Source organism: Coloeus monedula, assembly GCF_965178545.1.
Source record: "Coloeus monedula genome assembly, chromosome: 26".
NCBI lineage: Eukaryota > Metazoa > Chordata > Aves > Passeriformes > Corvidae > Coloeus > Coloeus monedula.
The window spans coordinates 1,037,818-1,061,686 of record NC_138806.1 but is presented as its reverse complement, the minus strand read 5'-3'; the positions used below and the strand labels follow the sequence as shown (position 1 = coordinate 1,061,686).

Here is a 23,869-nt window from a genome sequence, read left to right as displayed (position 1 = left end):
CTCGCTGTGACTGTGCGTCCCCTGGCTGTCCCTCTGCCAGACCTGGGGCCGGGGCTGTCCCCTGGGATGGCCCCTGCCTGCTCGCTGGGCGGGGCAGGGATGCTCCAGGCAGGGCTGGGGGTCCCAGCCCCATTTTCCACCCCTGATTGTTGGGTTCCCCCATGGATTCTCCTTCCAGAGGCTCCTACAGGCTGGAAATGCTGTTTGGGGGCAGCCAGAGCTGGGGAGGGGCCCGGAGTGTGTGGCCTGGGGGGGACACGAGGCCCAGGGGGTGTTGCCGGGTGGGGAGAGCGTCCCCGATGCTGAGCTGTGAGCCAGGGCTGGCAGATTAAAGAGTCTGGAGCTGGCACCGTGTCCTGGCTGTGCTGAGGGGGCTGAGGGGGGGATCCATCACCTCAGGGAGGCTTCATCCCTGCACGGGGAACCACACGGAGCATCCCTGCACGGGGAGCATCCCTGCACGGGGAGCATCCCTGCACACGGAGCATCCCTGCAGGCTCCTCCACAGCTCCTCCAGGGATGGTGTGAGGAGCACGTGGCAGGGTGAGGGTTGCACAGGTCTGGCTGTGCCCCTGAGGCAGAGCTCTCCCTGCCTCAGTACCTGCACAGGAAGAGCGTCTGTTAAAGCCCCAAAATCCCAGCAATGCCTGGACTGTGCCCACCTGGACACAGTCCCACCTCCATGGCCTCTGGACCACGACACGTCTGCCAGCTGGATGGTTCCCTGCAGCCAGGCAGGGATTTGGGATCCCCTGGCTCCTTCCCAGCTGCGCAGCTCCTGTGCCAGCAGCCCAGGGAGGCAGCGGGGCAGGGACGGGGCAGGGACGGGGCAGGGCGTGGCTGTGCCCTTGCTGGGAGCAGGGTGGGCAACGCTTCCCCTCCAGCCCGGGATGAAATGTGCGAGGCACGGGCATAGAGCTCCTGTTTGGGATCGTTCCTGCTCTCAGGAGCCGCTGGATTACGGAGGAAATCCTTCAAATCTGTTGCAATCATCTGACACCAAGCAGCAAAGAGGAACAGCCCACGGGATTGGGAGCTGTCACACGGACATGGCCAAGGGCACAGGAAGGTCCCGTGTCCCAGAAAACCCCTTTAATCCTTTCCTGCTTCCCAGGATTCCCAACATGCGGCATCGTCTGTCAGCTCTGAGCAGCCTGGGGGTCCCACCACACCCCCACCACCTCGGGGGTGGTTTGGCTGCCCAAAGTTTGGGTTTGGAGGGTTAAGGATCAATGGATTCATGGAGTGGTTTGGGTGGGAAGAACCTTAAAGCCCACCCAGTTCTGCCATGGCAGGGACACCTCCCACTGTCCCAGGCTGCTCCCAGCCCCAATGTCCAGCCTGGCCTGGGCACTGCCAGGGATCCAGGGGCAGCCCCAGCTGCTCTGGACAAAACCTTGTCCTGCCTGGGGGGCTGGGGCCCAGCCAGAGCCCTCGCTGGGTTTTCCACTATCAGTGGGAGTGAAAGCTTGAGGAGAAGGAAAAACCTCGGAGCAGGGGCTCTGGGAACAACTTGCTTTTCCTGCTCCTCCACGGCCTGCCCTGCTCGGCTGCTTTGGGCCCCAGCCCTGGCACAGCTGCCCGGGGCAGGGCTGGGCCCCATCCTGTGAGGGATTTCACATGTGGCACTTGGGGACAGGGGTCAGTGGTGGCCTTGGCAGTGCTGGGGGAGCCGTGAGCTCCTCATCCCATCCAACCATCCCAGGATGTCTGGCAGGGCACTGACCCCAGGGACTCGGGGCCCCTGCTGCTGCCTCGTGTCCTTGGGGGTGGCAGCTCCAGCCTCCTCTGGCCACCCACAGCCTGTGGGGCTGTTCCAAAGGGCAGGGAGGTGGGCACGGGGCCATGTCCAGCAAAGCCTGAGCTGGGCAGGTGTGGGGACAGAGCTGTGATCACCTGAGATCCCATGGGAAAGGCCAGGCCCATCCATGGCTTCCTGTGAGGCCCTGGCACAGGGTGCCCAGAGCAGCTGTGGCTGCCCCTGGATCCCTGGCAGTGCCCAGGCCAGGCTGGACATTGAGGCTGGGAGCAGCCTGGGACAGTGGGAAGGCACTGCCCAGGGCAGGGGGTGGAAGTGGATGAGCTTTAAGGTCCCTCCCAACCCTAACCATTCCAGGATTTCACGGATCCAGCACCCTCCAAGGGAAGGGAACTGCAAGGCTCTGGAGCAGGGGATGCGCTCAGGACACCGTGGGGCTGTCGTGGAGCTCCTCAACTGTCCCAAATTCCCACCAGGACAGAGGGAAGCAGCTCGGCCCTGCCCTGGCAGGTGTCCAGCTGCCATGTGTGGAATGGGAGCAGAGGGAGCGATGCCACATCCCAACACTGCCCTGTTCCTCTGTCCAGATTGGGTAAAACTGGAGAAAACCAGGCAAAAAGCCAGCCTGGGACACGGGATCAGCCCAAATTCAGTTCACTTTGAAATACCTGTACATTTTCCATTTCTGATAAGTCCACCCAGCTCCCAGCCTCTCCTTGTGTTGTGCTCCCTGTTTTTGTTTTCCATTTGTTCCCGCTGCCTCCTGACATCATTTCCCAGCAAATCCATGCGGAGGTGGCTCCTGCCCCACGCTGAACCTCCAGGGACCTTTCCCAATATTTGCAAAATTCCCTGGGATCCTTGACCCCTGGAGACCGTGGGCAGAGGGCAAACATTGCCTGGACTTTATCTGCAGGTGCCTGGGGTTCCTCTGCCAGCCCCCATTTCCTCCCTGCACGGGACACAAAGATCCCATTCCCGAGCCTGCAGCGGGGCAGAGGCGGATCCAGAGCGATCCCAGACCTGCAGGAGGAGGCTGTGGCTGCTCCCAGCATCCACATCCAGCTGGAGACATGAGGTCTCCAGCCCTTCCCATCCTCCTCCTCATCCTGCTCCTCTCAGCCGGGGCCTCTGCAGCACCGTAAGTCCCCCCCCGTCCGTCTGTGCCTGCTGGGGTGGTTTAACCTCGGCTCCTCAGCAGCTCCGGGTGGGATTCAATCCTTCCCATGCCCTGATTGCTGCTCGGCCTGGGGGGTTGTCCCTGCCCAGCACCACCGAGGACGTGGCCCTGGTGGCCCTGGTGGCTCTGAGGGGTGGTTGTCCCCTCACCTGCAGAGCTGAGCTGAGGAGCCAAGGGCAGCCCAGAGGCAGAGAGGGGAGGCTCGGGGGGTTCCTGTGCTCCCAGGGGCTTTTCCAGGTCTCTGTGGGGCCGTGCTGGACGCGCCTCACCCCCAGGGCTCTCTCCTGTCACTTGTCCTCGCCAGGAGTTTCGTGGTGGTGTCCCCGGCTGTGCTGTACCACCCCCACCCTGCCACGCTCTGGGTGCACCTCAGTGACCTCCAGGGGCCCGTCCAGGTCCGTGTCCAGCTGCAGGGGAGTAGTGGGACCCCGGCCACCACCCTGCTGAGGAGAGAGGTCCTGGAGCCTCATCTGCACCTGAACATCACCTTCCCCGTGAGTGTCACCCCAGTGCCACCCCAAACCAGCCGGCAGCAGGGAGGGGGCCCTGGGTGGTCTCCAGGCCGTTTCCATCGGCTCCACACAGGGCTGGGAGCGGATGTGGCTCCCCTGTGACTTCCCCGTCTTTTGGCAGAGTCTCACCCCTCACCCTGACAGAACTCCAGGCTCAGCCCAGTCATCCCGTGGCTGGAACGATCCCGTTTGCAGACGCGCAGGGCGCTGGGGGGATGTTTCTTCCCAGCCCCTGGCTCGTGGAAGGGGTGGGGAGTGCTCTGGGTCACCCTGAGGGAGCCCGGGCACCGTCCTTGTCCCCACCCCGAGCCTGCTGCTCCCCTGCAGGCTCCAGCCCCCGCCACAGGGAAGGAGGAAATCGTGGAGCTGCACGTCTCAATCCAGGGAGATTCCCTGAATGTCTCCGAGTCGAAGAAGGTGATGCTGAGAGCCCGGGAGCCCGGGATCTTCATCCAGACAGACAAGGCTGTCTACAAGCCTGGGCAGGAAGGTGAGGGCGGCAGAAGGAACCACCCAGCTCTGGGGGACCCCCCTGGTTGGGGAGAGGGGTGAGGAGGCCCAGCCTTGCTCCTGCACTGCCTGGAAATGGGAGGGATCATCCTGGGATGTCCCAGGGCTTGCCGGAGGCCCTGCTGTGTGAGGGCCAGTGCAGGGCTCAGGGAGGATTTCCATCCACCTTCCCATGGGTGAAGCCGCTCCTCCATCTCCGCTTCCTTTCCCAGTGAAGTTCCGAGTTGTCTCTTTGGACAAAGACCTGACCCCCAGCAACCAGAAGGTGAGAGCAGGGCTGGGACATGGGGAGGTGCCGAGGGCTCCCTGCACTGTCCCAGCCAGCCGTGGGAGAGGTGTGGGAGTCACCTTTCCCCTCGGGAATGCTGCCCCGGCCAGCCCTGCCTGGGGAGCTGCCCCCGGGGCAGGGATGCCCTGTGCTGCTCAGGGGCGCAGCAGGGTCGGGAAGGAGAAAGCAGAGGGCACGTGTGACACGGGAATGTGCCCACGCCAGCTCCCAGCCAGGGATGCAGCCCTGGTGAGTGGGAAGCAGGGAATGCGCTGCTGATATCCATCAAGGCATCAGACACCAGGAGCACCGGCAGGCTCAGCCTCTGGCACCCCTGGGGTCTCTGCAAGTGCAGGATCTTCCCAGATTAAAGGGGTTCTGGACTCTTCCTAACGCGCTGGGAGATGCCACCTGTCCGTGCCATGCTGGCACTGCCCTCGGGCTCATCCCAGCCACAGCCAGGCTCAAAATCCACCCCAAAGCATCTTGAGGGCTGGGAAGTTCACAGCATCCCACAGAAAACCCTCTCTCTACCCCATCCACGGCTGTGCCCACCCCGGTGAGACCCCAAGGGATGGAATTGCTCCTCTGACCATCCTCTCTTTGCCTTCCAGCTGCCCCTGGTGTTCCTGGAGGTCAGTTTGGGACACCCGGGGGTGGGGTGGGCTCGGGAGGGCTGGGAGAGGGGACACAGGACGCAGACAGGGGCTGTTTGCTGGCCTCCCTGGGCGCTGATCCCGCGTGTCCCGGCGCAGGATCCCAGCGGGAATCGCATCGCGCAGTGGCGGGAGGTGACCCCTCGGCAGGGAATCGTGGATTTGTCCCTCCCGCTGGCCTCGGAGCCGGCCCTGGGCACCTACACCATCAGCGTGGAAGGGAAGAGCCATTCCTTCAGCGTGGAGGAATACGGTACATGGGGACTGGGAGGTGGGATCCCACCGTGGGCAGCAGGTCTTGACCCCCTCCAGCCACCCAGGCAGTGTTGGCACTGTCCTCAGAGTGACCACCCTCTGTCCTTGTGCCTGTCCACCAGTGCTGCCCAAGTTTGAGGTGACCATCCATCTCCCCAGCGCGCTGCGGACGAAGGACAAGAAGATCCCGGTGGAGATCTGCGGGCGGTGAGCTGGGAACAGGGAACGGGGAGGGATCAGGGTGTCCAGCAGGGTGTGGCCACCCCAGCACAGCCTCTGCACTGTCCCCACACAGCTACACCTACGGGAAGCCCGTCCAGGGGAAGGTCCAGGCTGACCTGTGCCTCAGCCAGAGGGTCTGGCCTCTCTACAGGAAGACCTGCACCCAGGTTACTGGGCAGGTGAGCGTGGCGGGACTGGGGGTGCCACTGGGACACTGGGGGTGCCACTGGGACGCTGGGGGTGCCACTGGGATGCTGGGGGTGCCACTGGGACGCTGGGGGTGCCACTGGGATGCTGGGGGTGCCACTGAGGTGCTGGGGGTGCCACTGGGACGGCTCCTTCCTGGGAATGCTGCTGACGGGGTTGATTCTCCCTCCAGACAGGGAAGAATGGCTGCTTTTCCACAGAGGTTTCGTTGGCTGCCTACAACATGACCACCTTGGAGACGGAGGAGAAACTGGAAGTCAAGGCATCGCTGGTGGAGGATGGCACAGGTGGGGACGGGGTGTGGCCACCCCCACGCGCTCCCACGGGATCGGTCTTCTCCAGGAACACCCAAAAGCACTGCTGGGATTTAGGGGTGCACACGCAGGGATGGGGTTTGGGTGGGGATGCGAGTCAGGTCAGCCTGGCAAGACTTGGAATTCCAAGCAGAGGAGAAAAGCCTTTCCAAGGTCCAGCAGCTCTGCCAGTGCAGGACGCTGAGTCCTGGCAGTGCAGAGTGGTTGGGTTCACCCAAGCTGGTGGGGCGGCTTCCTCTCCAAGCTCATCCCTCGCTCGCCACCTCCTCACACTGGGAGTGCCTGGCTTGGCTGGAGACAAAGGAGAGCAGGGCTTGTCCCTGTGCCCATCAGCCCGGGGTGGCCCCTCACGATGGTGGGAAGTGTCTGCCCCCAGCTGCACCCTGGACCAGGTCTGAAATATTCCACAGGGCTTCTGCTGCTCCTGTAGGAGATGCAAACCGTGCTGGGAGCTGCAGGAGGGAAGCCCAAATATCCAGGCACCCTTTCTGCGTGGGAACAGGGGCACTGGCTGGAGCTAAGCCGTGTCCCTCAGCACCCTGAGCTCCCCCTCGCTCCCTGCAGGGCTGGAGATGAAGAGCACCAAGAGCTGCGAGGTTCTATCCGAGAAGATCACGGTCACCTTTGAGAAACCCGATCACGTCTACAAGCGCGGCCTCCCCTACACCGGGATGGTAACGGGAGCTCCCTCTCCCTGCGGGGCTCACCTGCCCCTGCCCACCCCCAGCCCCGTTCTGCCACGGCTGCAGCCCCAAACCGTGGCATCTCCCCTTCCCTCCCGCACAGATCCGGCTGAAGAGCGCCGACGGCTCCGGGCTGCCCCAGAGGCAGGTCCTGCTCTTTGTCTGGAACCAGGGACAAGAGAAGACCCAAAGCTTCCTGACAGACAGCTCCGGGAGAGCCTCCTTCCAGCTGGATGCCTCTGGCTGGAGTGGCAGGGTCTCCTTGCGGGTAAGGCCCCCACTCGCGTCCCCCCCTCGGGGGTCCCTGAGCTGCCTCCTGCAGCGCGGTGGGGCCTTGGAGCTGCACCAGCAACACCTCGGGGGCTGCTGAATGGATTCAGCCCCGGATTCCCACCTCAGGCTCAAGTCAGCAGGACAGCTCAGAGCCAGGATGAGCACTCAGGAGTCGTCCACGAGGATGCCTTTCTGTCAGTCATGCCCTACTCATCGAAGAGTGGGAGCTTCCTGCACATCCGCAGCCCGGAGGGGGAGCTGCCCTGCGGCCGTCCCCAGCTGTTCCACGTGGATTCCATCTTCAGCAAGGAGGCTTTAGGCAGTGGGCTGAAGAACCTGGATCTGGTTTTCATGGTGAGCCCCGGCTTGGGGAGGGAGGGCAGCAGGAATCAGCGCAGTTGTGTGGGAAGGGCCACATCTCCACACACGTTCGTGGTGGTGTCCCCGGGGACAGGACAATGAGCAACCAGTCCTGGAGAGCCTGAGGGACCTGTCGGAGGCGGTGGCTGCTGCCACTGTTGGGCCTGCACCCCCATGGGAGGTGTTGGGGGGCTGGAGATTGGGCATGGTCAGAAATCATCCCAGAACGTCCATGGTGGGTCCGTCCGCCATCAGGGCACTTTGATTCCACACTCAGCACCAGTTTTGTTCTCACTCCCTCCTCTGCAGGTCCTGGCCAAGGGGACCATCACCACCATCTTCAAGAAAGAGGTCTCTGCAGAGCCTGGTAGGTCCCACGGCACGGAGGGGCTGCGCAGGGCTCTGCTCCCTGTGCTTGCTCCTCACAGAACCACGGAATGGTTTGGGTTAGAAGAGGCCTCCAAGCCCATCCCATCCCCCCCCTGCCGTGGGCAGGGACACCTTACGCTCTCCCAGGTGCTCCAAGCTCTGTCCAACCCGGCCTCGGATGCTTCCAGGGCTGGAGCAGCCGCAGCTTCCCTGGGTAACATCTGCCCCCTTTCCATGCTCCAGGACAGAGGGTCTCCATCTCCCTGGAGCTGCCCATCGGGCTGGAGCTGGCGCCCATGGCCAGGTTTCTGGTCTACGTGGTGCTGCCCAACGGCGAGATGGTGGCTGACAGCACCGAGCTCTACGTGGCCAAGTGCCTCCCCAACCAGGTGAGAGGAGCTGGGCTGTCCATGGCTGCTGCTTCGGGATCCATCCCGCTGCCGGTGCATCACAATGCCGCGGTCTCTCAACCCATTCCCTGGTCCCCAAACCCTCCAAGAAGAGCTCTCCCGTGGCTCGGTCCTGCCCCTCCACGGGAGGTGACCGCCCTCTGCCCCGTCCCCTGCTGTCCCTGCGCAGGTGACGATGGCGTTTTCAGAGGCCAGGGCCCTGCCTGGGGCGGCGCTGAGGCTGCAGCTGGGGGCGGCCCCGGGCTCGCTGTGCGCCGTGCGAGCCGTGGATCGCAGTGTGCTGCTCCTGAAGCCCGAGGCTGAGCTCAACGCCGAGGCCGTGAGTGCTGGCCCTGCCTGGGGTCCCGGTGCAGCCCCAGGAGCAGCCTGGCTGGGGGTGGGGTGCCACTGGCTCAGGTGTCCCTCGCAGGGACCCGGTGCCGCGGTGGCTCCCGGGCAGAGCTCTGCGCTCCGAAATTGAGGATTTTGCACGTGTTCATTCCCAGGTCTACAAAGCACTGCCCGGATTCAGCTACCCCCCCAGCATCCAGGATGAATCACCCTGTCACTTCTACTGGGACGACTCCAAGATGGAAACCTACGAGTTATTCCAGGTGAAGCCCTGCCCGCCCGGTTCCTCCCCACCCCGGAGGCGCCCGCGCTTTGCCCAAGTGCGGGGAAAGCCACACCTGTGGCAAAGGACCTTCCCTTTCCTGCCAAGCTCAGGCTCCTTCTCCACGAGTTTTCTGTAGCCCTGGGACTGACTGCTCACTGCTGGAATGGGGATATTCCTCCTGCTGGCTGGGGGAGGTGCCCAACCTCTGCTTTTCCACAGGATGCAGCCCTGAAGCTCTTCACCAATGCCAAGACCAGGGGAGATTGCTTGCCAAGGTTGATAATGTATGGAGTCCCTGGTCCTAGAGGTGAGCACAGCCCTTGTGCCGAAAAGAGCAAAGAGCTGGTGGCCAGTCCTGGCTGCCGTGTCCTCAGGGAGACTTGGAGCCATCCAGAAAATACCCTCGGCATCAAAGAGGATGGAAGAGGATTTTGGTCACCTTTGTGCTGGCTGCAGGTCAGGTCCAGCTGAGACCTGAGGCCCTCAAGTTCTGCTCTGCCTTTTCCAGGAGAGGTGCTACTGCCCCGTTTCACGGCAGAAAGCGAAGATGTCTCAGTATTCATGAGCATGCCCAGCCCAGACATCCAGGTCATCCAGGACAGGGAAGAGCCCCCAGCCCCCCGGACGTACTTCCCAGAGACGTGGCTGTGGGACCTGGTCCCTGTGGGGTGAGAGAGGACAGCTCCCAAGGGAAGGGAGTTGGGGACCTCAGGACTCCTTGTCCCTGCGGGATGGCACCAGCAGTGTCGCAGCAGTGCCACTCTGGCAATGCCACCGGCCGTGGTGGGGTGGCCTCATGATGTTCTCCGTGCCGCAGGGAGGGCGGCTCTGCCGAGGTGACGGTGACAGTGCCCGACGCCATCACGGAGTGGGAGGCTGGGATGTTCTGCACGGCCCCGCAGGGCCTGGGGCTGTCCCCTGCTGTCACCCTCACAGCCTTCCAGCCGTTCTTCGTGGAGCTGGCGCTGCCCTACGCCGTGGTGCGCCACGAGACCTTCACCCTCAGGGCCAGCGTCTTCAACTACCTGCGCCAGTGCCTGAGGGTGAGCGGGGACGGGCAGGGGAGCCTGGGGGCTGGCAGGGGCTGCTGGAGCCGTGGCCATGCCCCACAGGTTCAGGTGAGGGCTGGGCAGGTGAGCCTGGCTCTGGGGGCTGGCAGGGGCTGATGGAGCCGTGGCTGTGCCCCGCAGGTTCAGGTGACACTGGCGGAGTCGGCAGAGCTGGAGGTGTCACCAGGCACAGGGGACAGCTACAGCAGCTGTGTCTGTGCAGACGAAGCCAAGACCTTCCAGTGGGGTGTGAGAGCCACCAGCCTGGGTACAGAGCTACCACCACCCTGCCCTGCTGCCCGGGGACCCGCTCAGGGGTGGGGAGGGCAGGAACAAACCCCACGGCACCTGGGGAGTTCTCCCTCGCTCCACTCCCACCCTTCCGGGCACCCCCAGCCCAGTCCAGCCCGCCCCAGGCCAAGCCCAGGGGCTACGCTCAGGTTTGGGGTTCCCTGGGGACTGAGGGCTGCATCTGCACCTGCAGGGCAGGTGAACATCACCGTGAGCACCGAGGCCCTCAGCTCCACCGAGCCCTGTGGCAACGAGCTGCCCCTGGTGCCGGCCCAGGGCCGCGTGGACACCGTGATAAAGCCCCTGCTGGTGCAGGTCAGAGCGTTGTGGAGGAGGAAAATGGGATGGATTTGGGAGCAGGATGCAAGCAGCCCTTGGGGGGCAGTGGGAGAGCACCCAGACGTGAAGCCAGGGTGACCCAAGGGACAGGGGGACAGGCAGGTCCCTCCTCCTGACTGACTCTGGTGCTGCTTCCTCACAGCCCGGGGGAATCCTGGTGGAGAAGGCTCACAGCTCCCTGCTCTGCCAGGAAGGTAGGACCGGCCAGGGGTGTCCAGCAGCACCGGGGGATGTGGACAGGGGTGTTTGGCCACTGGTCACAAGGGCCACCAGCCCAGAGGAACCAAGGGCCAGGGTGCCTGGGCGGGAAGGGGCTGGGTGAGGCTGCCACGGGGCAGGCCGGGAGCAGCTGGGCATTCCCACTGTCACGGCCCTGTGTCCCCACAGGTGCTGAGGAAGTCTCCTTGGAGATTCCTGCAAACATCCTGGAGGGCTCCCAGAGAGCCCACGTCACCGTGATGGGTAAGGGACAGGCCGGGGGGCCTGGGGACCGCGGGGACAGGGTGGGTGCGGAGCTCCCCCCGCTCAGCAGGACCTCCGTGGCACCAGCCGGAGCTGACACGGAAGGGGACAGGAGCGCTGCTGGCAGGGGCACAGCTGATGGCATGACCCCCTGGGACAGGTGACATCCTGGGCAACGCCCTGCAGAACCTGGACAGTCTCCTGGCCATGCCCTATGGCTGTGGGGAGCAGAACATGGTTCGCTTTGCCCCCAACATCTACATCCAGCAGTACCTGGAGAAGACCGGGCAGCTGCTGCCGGACATCCGCGCCAAGGCACAGGGCTTCCTGCAGAGCGGTCAGTGGCACCCTGACCCCCCGCCGGGAGGGACACACAGCCCCCTCCCCACTGCACGTGGCTCCCCTGGGCACGGGAAGAATGCCCTGTCCGCGTGTCCTGCCGCAGGGTACCAGCGGGAGCTGCTCTACAAACACGACGACGGCTCCTACAGCGCCTTCGGGAAGAGCGATCGCGAGGGCAACACCTGGTGAGGGCTCTGCAGCTGCACCCGGGGCTCCTCCTGCCCCCCAGGGCACCCCCGCGCTGACCCCCGGCCCTGTGATGTGTCCCTGGCTCCAGGCTGACCGCGTTTGTCCTCAAGTCCTTCGGGCAGGCCCGCGCCTACGTGGCCATCGAGGAGCGGCACATCACGGACGCGCTGCGGTGGCTGCAGCGGCACCAGAGGGAGAGCGGCTGCTTCCGCAGCGTGGGCAAACTCTTCAACAACGCCCTGCAGGTGGGGCAGGGGCTGGGCTGGGGACCCGGAGTGTGGTCTGGGCACGGGGGGGGTCCCCGTGCTGGTGCCACAGCCCGGCCGGACCCGCGTCCCGCTGTCCCCCTGCAGGGCGGGGTCTCGGACGAGCTCTCGCTCTCGGCGTACGTGGCGGCAGCGATGCTGGAGCTGGGGCTGCCCACGCTGGTGAGCACGGGCCCAGTGTCCCCACAGGGGCTGGGGGGGTGGGGACGGCTGCTGGGACAGGGGGTTGGCCGTTCCAGGCCACCTCGCAGCCCGAACTGGGCACAGCTGGTCTCGCTGGGCAGCACCGGGGTCTCTGAGCGAGCCCCATGTCCTGGGCCGGCTCCTGACTCCGCTGTCACGCCAGGAGCCGGCGTTGAGCTCAGCGCTGAAGTGCCTGGAGGCCTCTCCCACGGACAACCCCTACACGCAAGCCCTGCTCGCCTACGTGTTCGGGCTGGCGGGGCTGCGGGAGCAGCAGCGGGCGCAGCTGCAGCGCCTGGCCCAGCACAGCGTCAGCGCAGGTACCGCCACGGCCTCTGCGAGCGAGCCCCGCCCGGCCCGGCCCGGCCCGGATCGGCCCAGATCAGCCCAGCCCGGATCGGCCCAGATCGGCCCAGATCAGCCCAGCCCAGCCAAGCCCAGCCCAGCCCGGCCTAGATCAGCCCCGCGCGGCCCGGCCCAGATCAACCCAGCCCAGATCAGCCCAGTCCAGATCAGCCCAGCGGGGCCCAGCCCAGATCAGCCCAGCCCGGCCCGGCTCAGATCAGCCCAGATCAGCCCGGCCCAGATCGGCCCAGATCAACCTAGATCAGCCCAGCCCGGTTCGGCCCAGATCGGCCCGGCCCAGATCAACCCAGATCAGTCCGGCCCAGATCGGCCCAAATCAGTCCAGCCCAGCCCGGCCCGACCCAGATCAACCCAGCCCGGCCCGGCCCAGATCTGCCCAGCCCAGCCCGGCCTGGTCCGGCTCAGATCAGCCCAGCCCAGATCAGCTCAGCTCCGCTCAGACCAGCCCAGCCTAGCCTAGCCCAGCTCAGCCCAGCCCAGCTCAGCTCAGCTCAGCTCAGCTCAGCTCAGCTCAGCTCAGCTCAGCCCAGCTCAGCTCAGCTCAGCTCAGCCCAGCCCGGCTCGGCCCGGCCCGGCCCGGCCCAGCCCCGCTCAGCCCAGCCCGGCCGGGCCCTTGTCCCGCAGACGGGCAGCTCTCCTGGCGCAGGAAGGGGCAGGCTCAGAAGTCCCCGGAGCCGTCCTGGGCCGCGGCCGCGCCGGCCGAGGTGGAGATGACGGCCTATGTCCTGCTGGCCTACCTGTCGCAGCCCTCCGTGTCCCCGGCTGACCTGGGCACGGCGGCCCGCATCGTCCGCTGGCTCTGCAAGCAGCAGAACCCCTACGGGGGCTTCGCGTCCACGCAGGTACCGGCCCTGGGCTCCGAACCGGCCCCTCCTGGGAGCCGCGCTCAGGGCTGAGCCCGGCGCTGTCCCCGTGCCCAGGACACCGTGGTGGCCCTGCAAGCCCTGGCCAAATACGCCGCCCTGACCTACGGCAGCAACGGGGACTTCACGGTGACGGTGACAGCGCCCAAGGGGACAGCGCAGGACTTCGTGCTGGACAGCAGCAACCGGCTGGTGCTGCAGCGGGCGGCCCTGCCCGAGCTGCCGGGCACCTACGGGCTGCGAGCCCGCGGGCAGGGCTGTGCCCTGGTGCAGGTGGGTACAGCCTGGGCTCCCCGGCCCCGGCCCTGGCCCCTGGCTGGCCTCACCCGGTGCTGTCCCCCAGGTGACCCTGCGCTACAACGTGCCCCCCCCTCCCAGCACGGGGGCGTTTGAGCTGCGGGTGCAGACGGAGCCGCTGCCCAGCACACAGAACCCCCAGTTCCTCCTCCGGCTCTGGGCACGGTAGGGACGGGGCTGTCCCGGGTTTGGGGGGGACAGGAGCAGCCAGGGAGGGAGGGAAGCCCCAAGCCCACCCCGGGGCTCTGCCCTTGCAGGTACAGCGGGGAGCGTCCTGTCACCAACATGGTCGTCATCGAGGCCAAGCTGCCATCGGGCTACAGCCCGGACAAGAAATCCGTGGTGGAGGTGAGGAGCCCGCCAGGGTGGTCAGGGGAGAGATACCCCATCCCACAGGTGCCTGCCCCTCGGGGGCTGTGGGACAGGGAGGGACCCACCCAGGGAGCAGCTGTGGCCCTTCCTGAGCCGTGTCCCTGCAGCTGAAGATGCACAGCCTGGTGAAGAAAGTGGAGGTGCAGCCCGACCAGGTGACCATTTACGTGGAGCAGGTGAGAGGGGGGCAGGAGCAGGAGCCCTGGGACCAGGGGGATTGCCCCAGGGTGGGTGGCTGCACCTCCCCCCTGCGCTGTTTCCACAGCTGAGCAAGCAGGAGGAGACCTTTTCCTTCCGAGCCCAGCAGGACTTCCCAGTGAGCAACCTCCAGCCGGCCACTGTGTCCCTGTACGACTACTACGAGACAGGTGAGCCCTGCGGGGCCGTGTCCCCTGGCCCTGCTGCCACCCCGGCGGCCCCCGTGGCTCAGTGGGGTCTGGCTGAGCTCCCAGCTCACCCTGATGAGCTTTGGCTCGTTCAGGGAGCAGCTCCTCCCACCCCATGGTCACCACCCCTCCCTTGCAGGTGACCGTGTGGACGTGGCCTACACTGCACCCCCCAGCTCAGGTAGGGGCTGAGCCTGCCAGGCCAGGGGTCACCCCACCCTCGGGCCCTGATGGGGACCCACCCACCCTGGATGGCCACCCTGGGCTGTGCTGAGCCCCGGGGGATGGGGGAGCCCATCCTGGAGTCCCGCACTGATTGTTGGGGGTTTGCTGGCCAGAGCTGGGGGCAGAGGCCAGGGAGGGCCCAGGTGTCCAGGCTGGGGCTGCAGAGAGGTGCTGTGCCTCTCTGAGGGGCCCCAGCCCCCATCAGCCCTGGCCTTCCTCCAGCCACCCCCTGGAGCTCCCCACGCCGGGGTTTGGGGTCACACAGGGGATGAGGCTCAGCCAGAGGCTCTGGGGCAACCAAGGGGGGTGGCGGGGGGCTCTGGGGACTCTCCTCTCACAGGACCCCATATTCCATTTTGAAGAGGAGGACAACGTCTAACCCAGCCTGGAGCCTGCCAGCCCATCCCTGCCCCAGCTCCTGCAGCCGCCAAGGACAGCAGTGGCTGAGGCTCTCTGCTCCCACCCTGGCCATGGCCCCGACCCTCCACGGGGCCACGAGGTGGCCCAGCACCACTGGCCCCCAGCAGGACCCCTCTGGATGGAGCCACAGCTCCCTCCCCCAGGCCCAAGGACACGCACGGCTCCTCCGGCCCCACCACGTGCCGGACTCGGCTGAGCAGCCACAGCGGGAACTGCACAGGGACAGCCGGGGCCACCTCCTGCCACCCCTGCACGGGGACTCTGGGGGGCCAGCTCTGGCCTCTCCCCTCCCCACAGCACCTCAAGGGGACCCAGAGCTCCTCCCTCCTGCCAGGACATCCCCGGCAGGTCCCCACCACCCCTCAGCCTCCCTGGGAGCCACAGTGCCACCCCAGCCCCGTCCCCAGCACTGCCACGGTGCCCGTGTCACCACGAGGGCCTTGGGGACACTGCAAGCCCAGCACAAAGCACTCAGCAGCCTCGTGGAGAGAAGCCAGGGCCTGGTGCACCCCAGACCCTGGCCTGGGTCTAAATAAAGACATTTAGTCAAGCACTTCTTTACTCTTGGTCTTTGTGTGTGGGGGTCCCACCCCAGGCGGGGGTGGGGACAGAGGGGCCAGGGTGGCTGAGGGGCTGGGCTCCCTTGGCACGAGCAGATGCACAGAGCCAGCCAGCAGCGCCCTCTCCGCCTGTCACCCGGCACAAGGGGCCGTGGCAGTGCCAGCAGGGCTCCCTCAGCTCCCTCAGGCACAGGACACAGCCCCGGGCAGGCTCCGACTGCGGTTAAACGCTGCCGTCCTCGAGCAGCCGCTCTGGGCAGAGGCACCCCTGTCCTGCCACCTGAGCGACAAATCCAGCCCAGGGACGTCCCCCAGAGGCACAGTGTCCCTGGGGACAGCTGGGGCTGGCGTGGATGCTCCTGTGATCTCAGCCAGCAGAGCCAGCCTGGTGACACCTGGAGCTGTGGCCATGGGCAGGGGGCCGGGGCCGCAGCGCTGGGGCCAAATGACCCCTCCCTGCCCCAGAACAGGGCACGAGGCACTGCCACAGCAAGGCACGGACTGAGCAAGGTGTGGCTGAGCCCCAGCCCTGTCCCCAGGGCTCCTGAGGTGGCAGTGGGGGACAGGAGCCAGCCCTGTGCCCCGAGCTGAGTCCCTTGCTGGGGATGGAGCCGCTCCCACCTCACTTGTGGCGCTTTTTCTTCTGCTCTTTGCGCTTCTGAGCCCTCACGTCCTTCTTGAGGCGGCTGTCCACCACCTTGAACTGGCCCTTGACGCCCGGGGGACGCCGCACCCGGGGTCCCACGCCCTTCTTGGCCACCAGGTAGGTGACCTGGCGCTTCTCCTTGGCTAGCCCGGCCTTCTTGTAGATGCTGCAGGAGAAGGACGAAGGTCAGGGTGAGTCTGGGTGGGACAACAACCAAACCCCAGCCAGTGTGGGGACAACATCGGCTCCCAGCCCTGCTCTGGGCTCTGCCAGCCCCGCATCAGCCTGGCTGGGGACACAGAGCTGTCCCTGTGGCTGCAGGGACATGGCCCCAGCAGTCAGCCCAGCCCCAAAGGGAGGAGCTGGATCCTGGCTCGGCCACTCACCGGCGCAGCTGGGCCACCTTCTCCCGCTCCGAGATGTCCACGGTGCTCACCACGGCCTCGGCCTTCTTCTTCATTTGCTCCAGCTTCTTCAGCATCTGGGGGACAGCCAGGGGGACAGGGGGTCACAGGGGGCACAGAGGGGTTGGAGGTGGGACAGGGGGTTGGAGGAGGAACAGGGGAGGCAGCAGAGGGATGGAGGTTGGAGGAGGGATGGGGGATCAGAGGGAGGACAGGGGGGTCAGAACAGGATGAGGCATCAGAGATGGGACAGGGGGATCGGAGGAGGGACAGGGGGTTCAGAGGAAGGACTGAGGCCCTGGGAGAGGACTCAGAGCACCCCTGGGAGCCCACCCCGCACTCACCCTCCGCTTCTTGCGGGCCTTGGCCTCCGCCACCTTCTTGATGGGGCGGGCATTGATCTCCCGCCAGCGCTGCCGATAGGCCTCGACCGTCTGCTTGTCCACGGGCAGCTGCCGGCACCGGTGCTGCCGCTCCTCCTCCGTGAACCACTCGGGCAGCTCCCCCTCCTCCTCGTTGTAGGAGTACCTGGGGGGCTCAGGTGAGCTGTGAGCAGGACGTGGGGGCCCCACCTCCCCTGCCCCGCTGGGGAACAGCCCCTGCAGCCCCCAGGTACCTGTTGAAGGAGTCGTCGATGAGGTCCCGCCGGGCCTTTTTGGAGGTGACGATGACAGAGCCGAGGGCCAGGCCCTCTGCATCCAGGGCTCTTTTCACTGTGGGACACGAAAAAGCTCAGCCTGGCTGCAGCCCAGGAACTGGGGAGCAGCTCTGGGGAGCATGGTCTGCCCCCTGCCCATCTCCTGTCCCTCCCGAGGGACCCTCAGGTCTGTCCCTGCCTCCCATCCCTCCCAAGGGACCTCCAGGTCTGTCCCTGCCTCCCATCCCTCCCAAGGGACCCCCAGGTGTGTCCCCACCTCCCATCCCTCCCAAGGGACCCCCATGTCCCCTCCACTCACCTGGGTTCTCAATGGGCACCACCTCGAAGCCACAGGGCTCCACACGGCCCCGCTTCCTCCCCACCGGTGCCAGTGGCCTGTGGAGAGGAGCGGGCAGGGCTGGGGTCCCTCAGCTCTCCGGGACTGTGGAGCTGGAGAGGACACCCAGACCCCCCTGAGCCTCACCTCTCGTCTTCACTGCTGCTGTCATCGTCACTGCTCTGCTCCTCCTGAGCTGTGCTGGCATCAGGGACCGTGGCTGCTGCAGGGCTAGGCTCAGCTGCAGCCGCCTCCTCAGCTACCCTCTTCTTCTTCTTCTGCCCTTTTTGTGTTGTTTTGTCTGGGAACGGGAGCCACTGGGTGAGACAGAGCCAAGGCACACCCTGCCGCAGACTCCTCCAGAGATCTTGCTCATTAACACTGCACTCGTTAACGACACAGGCTGGGAACAGCCGCTCGTCTTGTGGGAGCTGTCCCTGCCCATGGCATGGGCTGGAACTGGATGCTCCTCAAGCTCCCTTCCAACCCAAACCCTTCCACGCTGCTGCTCAGGACCCGGTGCCCCAGGGCTGTGGGACCGTCCCTCTGCGTCCCCTCACCTCTCTGAGCCTCGCGCTGCCTCTCAGCCAACATCTGGGCCTGCCCCAACTCTAGCTCCTCATCCGCGTCATCCTCGATGCCGGCGAAGGCGTCCTGGGATGGGGAACGGGGGGGTCAGCCCCGGGGAATGGGGGTCAGCCCCAGGGGATGGGGGTTCAGCCCCGGGGAATGGGGGTCAGCCCCAGGAAATGGGGTTCAGCCCCGGAGAATGGGGGTCAGCCCCAGGGAATGGGGGTCAGCCCCAGGGAATGGGGGTTCAGCCCCAGGGAAGGGGGGTCAGCCCCAGGGAGTGGGGGTCAGCCCCAGGGAATGGGGGTTCAGCCCCAGGGAGTGGGGGTCAGCCCCAGGGAATGGGGGTCAGCCCCAGGGAGTGGGGGTTCAGCCCCAGGGAATGGGGGTCAGCCCCAGGGAGTGGGGGTCAGCCCCAGGGAATGGGGGTTCAGCCCCAGGGAGTGGGGGTCAGCCCCAGGGAATGGGGGTCAGCCCCAGGGAATGGGGGTTCAGCCCCAGGGAATGGGGGTCAGCCCCAGGGAATGGGGGTCAGCCCCAGGACAGTCCTGGGAAGCTGCTGGGGCCGAGGCTGCTCCATCATTCCTGCCCCACAGGTGGGACCCACCTTCCCAAACCACAGGCTGGTCTGTCGCTCCTCCAGCACCGACTTCTCCTCCAGGGGCACCAGCAGAGGATTCTCCACTTCCTGCTCTTCCTCCTCCTCCTGCTCTTCCTTCTGCTTAACCTTCGCCCTGTGACACGGAGCAGCAGGATCAGTGTCTCCTGGAGCTGCTCCCAGGGCAGCCCCTGCCCCAGGACGCCTCTCCCCTCTCACCTCTTCCCACCCCGCTCCCGCTCCAGCTTCCGCTGCCGGGCCTCGATCTCCAGCAGCTCCTCCGGGTCCAGGTCGCTGGCCAGGGACACATCGTCGCCTTCGTCGTGATCCGACACGTAAATGTCATCGTCACCAGGGCCGATCTCCAGCAGGGCGTCAGCAGAGGCCATGTCCCCCCGGGACAGCTCATCCAGCAGCTGCAGCACGAGTGACACATGACACAGTGACAGTGACAGTGACACAGTGACACAGTGACACAGTGACAGTGACACTGACACAGTGACAGTGACACGAGTGACACAGTGACACGAGTGACATGAGTGACACAGTTACACACTGACACAGTGACACAGTGACAGTGACACGGTGACATGAATGACACGGTGACACAGTGACATGAGTGACAGAGTGACAGAGAGTGACACAGTGACATGAGTGACACAGTGACAGTGACACGAGTGACACAGTGACAGTGACACGGTGACATGAATGACACGGTGACATGAGTGACAGAGTGACACAGTGACACGAGTGACAGAGTGACACGACTGACAGTGACACAGTTACACAGTTACACAGTGACACACTGGCACAGTGACACGAGTGACACAGTTACACAGTTACACAGTGACACAGTTACACACTGGCACACACAGTGACACGCTGGCACAGTGACACACTGGCACAGTGACACACTGGCACAGTGACACAGGTCACACGCCAGGCCCTGCCCCACCCCGATGTCCCCGGGAGCTGTCCCCACGCACCGGGGTCCTGTGGATGCTGCGCAGGGAGAACATGCTGGTGTCACCATCGTCGGCGATGGACACCCCGGGCAGGTCCATCTTCAGCTCCACCCGCTCCCGCTGCTTCCGCTGCTCCTTCAGGATCTTCTTCTTCTTCCTGGGGGAGCCAAAGGGATGAGGCCACACTGTCCCCTCCCCACACAAACATCCCAGAGGCTCAGCCACAGCCACAGCACTGCCAGCCCCGGTGCTGGGACAGCCGGGAACAGCTGCTTGGAGGAGCCCCAACCCACAAAGCCCCCCTGTCAGAGACAGGCTCTGGCACTGCCACCCGCTGTCCCCATCTCTCCTCTTTCTACCTCTTCAGCTCTGCCAGCTCCTCAGCCTTCATCTCTGCCAGGGCCAGCTCCACCTCCTCTTCCTCCTTCGCCTCCTCAGCAGCTGCAGCTTTCGCCTCCATCTTCTCCTTCTTCTCCTCCTCCCTGCCCTCCTCCTCCTCACCGGAGCTCAGGCTGCCAAAAGGAAGGAGCTCAGAGGAGCTGTGCTGGGCACAGCCCCACCCCAGCCTGGGGACAGCCCTGGTCCTACTTGATATCCAACTCCTTCGCCTGCTCCTTCAGCTTCTTGGCCAGGAACCGCCGCAGCTTCGTCCTCCAGTTCAGCAGGGCCCTGGGCGGGGTGGCAGCTGTTAGGGACAGCCAGCAGCCCCAGCTGGGGGGTGTGGCTGTCCCCCAGGCCCAGCGGGGTCGTGTGGCTGGCCCAGTGTCCCCAGCACCTGAGCTCCTTGCGGCCCAGCACTCGGATGTCCCTGCAGCACTGGCGCAGCTCCTCCGTGGTGGAGCTGTGGTTCTCCAGCTCCCCGTCCCCCAGCGTGATCTGGCACAGGGAAAGGGATTTCAATCCCAGCCTCCCCTCCACAGGACAGGGACAAGGACAGGGACAGGCACACACCTCGTTGGCCTTGGAGAGGAAGTCCACGGGGTTGGGAGCCTTGAGGAAGTCCATAAGGGTGAAGCGGTGGTAGAGGGTGGTGTCACCCTCAGCGTAGCCCTCGGCCTGGGGGGAAAAGGGGCTGTGGCGGCCAGGGCAGGGGACAGCCAGGCAGCTGCCACCAGCCCCCAAGGGCGGATGGGGTCGCCTAGCTCGTGTCTTGCTGCAGTGGCCACCTGAACGTGTCTGTGGCTTGTACTTGAGGACTTCAGGAATCGTTCCCAGCCTGAGCCTGAGCTAGGACGAGTCACCAGCCCCAGGCCAGCAGCAGCTCCCAGCTCCAGCTCAGACACAGGAGCTGGCAATGACAGGTTTGTGCCAGCTCCGTGCTCAGCTGAGGCCGCCTGACACAGATTCACTGTCCTAAAGCCACCCCGGAGACACAAACCCTGTGCCCAACCCATGCAGGGTTGAACTGACCCAGCCCCAGCCTCACAATCCCCACTTCAGGCTCCAAACCTCCCCCAGACTGGCTCTTCCAACACTGCCCACCCCAAAACCTTTCATTTTCCTGACCAGTTCCCATTATCACAACCTCCTGAGGCCCAGTCCAGTGTGTCTCTGGCCTTGCTCCTACCTTGGGCTTCTTTTTGCTGACCAGCTCGCTGACGGACTTGGTGGGAACCTCCACGTCCTTGAAGGCGTATTTGGGGTCAAAGAACTTGCTGTCGATTTTGTCTGGAGCCTGATAACCTGGGATGGAGGGGTCAGGGCTGTGAGAGACGTTCCTTGGGGATAGAGGGATCAGAGGCACCCAGAATGGAGAATCAGAGCCGTGAGAGCCGTCCCTCCTGGGATGGAGGAACCATAGCCATTCCTCTGGGATGGAGGAATCAGAGCCATTCCTCCTGGGATGGAGGGGTCAGAGCCATTTCTCCATCCCAGGAGGAATCTGAGCTGTGGAAACCATTCCTCATGGGATGGAGGGATCAGAGCCATCAGAACCATTCCTCCCGGGATGGAGAAATTGGAGCCATTCCTCCTGGGGGGGAGAGATCAGAGCCCCCCAGAATGGAGGAACCAGAGCCATCAGAGCCATTCCTCCCGGGATGGAGGGGTCAGAGCCATTCCTCCTGAGATGGAGGGCTCAGAGCCACCAGCAGGTTTTCCCAGCCCCATCCCAGCAGCTCCAGGTCCCCAAGGGTGCTCACCCTGGCACACCACAAAGATCTCGGCAGACTCGTTGCGGGAGGCCTGGGGTTTGGTGGCCTGGACCTTCTGGAAGAACTGCTGGAAGATCCAGAGCAGGGGCTGGTAGTCCCGGGAACGGAAAACCTTGGTGATGAACCAGCCACCCTTGCACAGGAACTCACAGGCCAACTTCAGGGCCATGAGGGTCAGGTTGGCTGCAACAGGAGAGAAGAGAGAGTGAGGGAATGACCCTTCCCTGGGAGGGTGGGGAAGGCTGGGATGGATTCCCAGAGCAGCTGGGGCTGCCCCTGGATCCCTGGCAGTGCCCCAGGCCAGGCTGGACATTGGGGCTGGGAGCAGCCTGGGACAGTGGGAGGTGTCCCTGCCAGGGCAGGGGTGGCACTGGAGGGGCTTTAAGGTCCTTCCCAACCCCAGCCAGGGTGGAATTCTCAGAGAGCACTGCGATGTCCCCGTCCCCCCGGGTCCCCACGCAGCCCCACCCTGCGAGTAGGCATCGTGCACCCAGCTGGCTCCCACGTTGGGCGCTCCATCGTTCAGCACCACGTCCACCTTCCACGTCTGCAGCTCCTTGCGCAGGGCCTGTGGGATGGGGACACCCGTCTGTCCCTCACCCAGAGCCCCACCCCACCTGCTGCGCCTCCCCTGCCCCCACAGGGACCCGCGCAGCCCCAGGCCAGCGGGGGACACCTGGGGCGGTACCTGGCGGCACTTCTCGGTGGTGATGTCCTCCTGCAGCGTCACCACGTTGGGAATGGGCTTGATGGGCACCAGATCCACCCCTGGTTGAGGAGAGACACCAAAACCCCCTCAAAAGAGGCTCCCACATGGCTTCCCCACCCTCCTCCTCTTCCTCCCAGGATCCCCTTCCCCTGTCACATCCAGCGGCTGGGCTGGACGTCCCTGCCCGCAGCTCTGGCCAAAGCCCAGCACTCACCGATGATGAGGCTGGACACCGGCATGAACTTGGAAGCGACCTGGAGCCTGGGCAGAACAGAGAGGAGCGAAGCTGCAGCAGCACCCCAGGAGAGCCCTCGGCGCTGGGCTGCGCTCCCAGGGGTGGGGCCGAGGACAGGGACACCACAAGGAGCACCCGGGACACCCTGGGGCAGCCGGGGGCACTGAGGGGCCCATCCCCACTCACCACCCGCCGGGGGCCGCACACAGGTCCAGCAGCGCCCGCGCCTTCTGCAGGAACTGGAACTTGCGGTTGAGCTGCAGCAGCTTGAAGGAGGAGCGGGAGCGGAAGCCTGGGGGGCAGCAGGGGGTTATTGGGGTCCCAGGGCCGGCAGCCCCCCCGTCCCCCGCTGCGGGCAGGGCCCTCACCCGTCTCCTTGGCCAGGTGGTAGAACTTGTCCCGCCGGCTCTTGCCCAGTTTGCTTTTCTTGCCCATGGCGGCGGCGGGGCGGCCCCGAGGGGGGGCTGGGATGTGCCGTCAGCCGAGGGCTCGGGCCTGCGGGGGGGAACAGGGCTGAGGGGCGGCCTGGGGTCCCCGAGGCTCTGCAGGAGAGCCCCGGTGCCCCTCAGGGTCCTCTCAGGGTCCCCTCCAGTGCCCGCTGAGTCTCCTCAGCTCTCTCAGTGCCCCTCCCCGCAGTGCCCCCCAGTTCCTCCCTCGGTGTCCCCCCGATGCCCCCCGGTGCCGCCTTCGTGGCTCCCGTCATTGCCCCCCAGGCCCACCCGCACCCCGCTGAAGCCTCTGAGCCACCTCGGCTCCAGGTCCCCCAGCCCCGACAGCGCCGTGCCGCCTTCCCCAGCCCGAGCCGCCGCCCCTGGACACCGAGCCGGTCCCGATCCAGACCCCGGTCCCGATCCAGACCCCGATCCCGCTCCCGATCCAGACCCCGATCCCGATCCAGATGCTGATCCCGTTCCCGATCCAGACCCTGCTCCCGATCTCGCTCCCGACCCTGATCCCGATCCAGACCCTGATCCCGGTGAAGACTCGGATCCCGATCCCGGTCCCGACCCCGACCCTGATCCCGATCCAGACCCTGATCCGCTCCCGATCCAGACCCTGATCGAGGTCCTGCTCCCGGTCCCTCCGCGTGCCCGCGCCGCTTTCCCGGCGTGCTCCGCGCGAACCACCCAGCTTCCGCTTCCTCCTGCTGAAGCCGCCATTTTAGGAGTGGCGCACCCCCCCCCTCCGCAGCCAGCGGGTGGAAGAAGGGGAAGGATAACGGGGCACCTCGAAGGTTTGGGAAATAATAACGGGTCCGCTCGGTGCCGCGTTCACCGCCCTTTCCTTCCCCTGCCGTGCTTTACTACACGGAGGAATCACCTTTGACCGTTCCAAGATGGCGGCGCAGTCCCGACAGGAGTGACCGGCCATTGCGCACGCGCACTGTGCCCACCCCGGCGGGGCGTGTTTCGGAGAGGAAGTGACGCCATCA

The 23,869-nt window shown here is 65.4% G+C and overlaps 2 protein-coding genes across 3 annotated transcripts; one reads left to right on the top strand and one right to left on the bottom strand.

Annotated features, from left to right (window-relative positions):
- Positions 1–2,832: 2,832 nt before the first annotated feature.
- On the top strand, positions 2,833–14,582 carry LOC309582186 (alpha-2-macroglobulin-like protein 1; the record flags this gene model as incomplete). Its single annotated transcript, XM_082297224.1, has 36 exons — positions 2,833–2,900; positions 3,244–3,433; positions 3,779–3,941; positions 4,174–4,226; positions 4,844–4,864; positions 4,985–5,138; positions 5,263–5,347; positions 5,436–5,541; positions 5,742–5,856; positions 6,448–6,557; positions 6,670–6,834; positions 6,966–7,193; positions 7,509–7,566; positions 7,812–7,957; positions 8,148–8,297; positions 8,464–8,628; positions 8,793–8,880; positions 9,082–9,241; positions 9,391–9,616; positions 9,764–9,890; positions 10,107–10,228; positions 10,395–10,446; positions 10,640–10,714; positions 10,875–11,051; positions 11,160–11,241; positions 11,334–11,490; positions 11,599–11,673; positions 11,858–12,014; positions 12,685–12,902; positions 12,981–13,196; positions 13,267–13,385; positions 13,478–13,568; positions 13,700–13,768; positions 13,858–13,960; positions 14,074–14,159; positions 14,544–14,582. 36 exons carry the CDS (start codon positions 2,833–2,835, stop codon positions 14,580–14,582), a joined length of 4,416 nt encoding a protein of 1,471 aa, XP_082153350.1.
- Positions 14,583–15,198: 616 nt separating this feature from the next.
- Positions 15,199–23,584, bottom strand: FTSJ3 (FtsJ RNA 2'-O-methyltransferase 3). 2 transcript variants are annotated; one of them, XM_082297188.1, is made up of 22 exons: positions 23,493–23,584; positions 22,806–22,932; positions 22,624–22,729; positions 22,417–22,463; positions 22,182–22,261; positions 21,962–22,061; positions 21,482–21,676; positions 20,908–21,023; positions 20,292–20,396; positions 20,116–20,216; positions 19,929–20,009; positions 19,700–19,852; positions 19,362–19,497; positions 18,595–18,791; positions 18,385–18,511; positions 17,768–17,861; positions 17,355–17,508; positions 17,190–17,266; positions 16,850–16,946; positions 16,578–16,761; positions 16,216–16,310; positions 15,199–15,995 (listed from the first exon to the last, which is right to left on the bottom strand). In XM_082297188.1, exons 2-22 carry the CDS (start codon positions 22,870–22,872, stop codon positions 15,806–15,808), a joined length of 2,502 nt encoding a protein of 833 aa, XP_082153314.1. In that variant the 5' UTR covers positions 22,873–22,932; positions 23,493–23,584; the 3' UTR covers positions 15,199–15,805. The 2 variants fall into 2 exon arrangements, with proteins under 2 accessions (XP_082153314.1, XP_082153315.1); XM_082297189.1 differs by having other exon boundaries at positions 23,470–23,531.
- Positions 23,585–23,869: the final 285 nt, after the last annotated feature.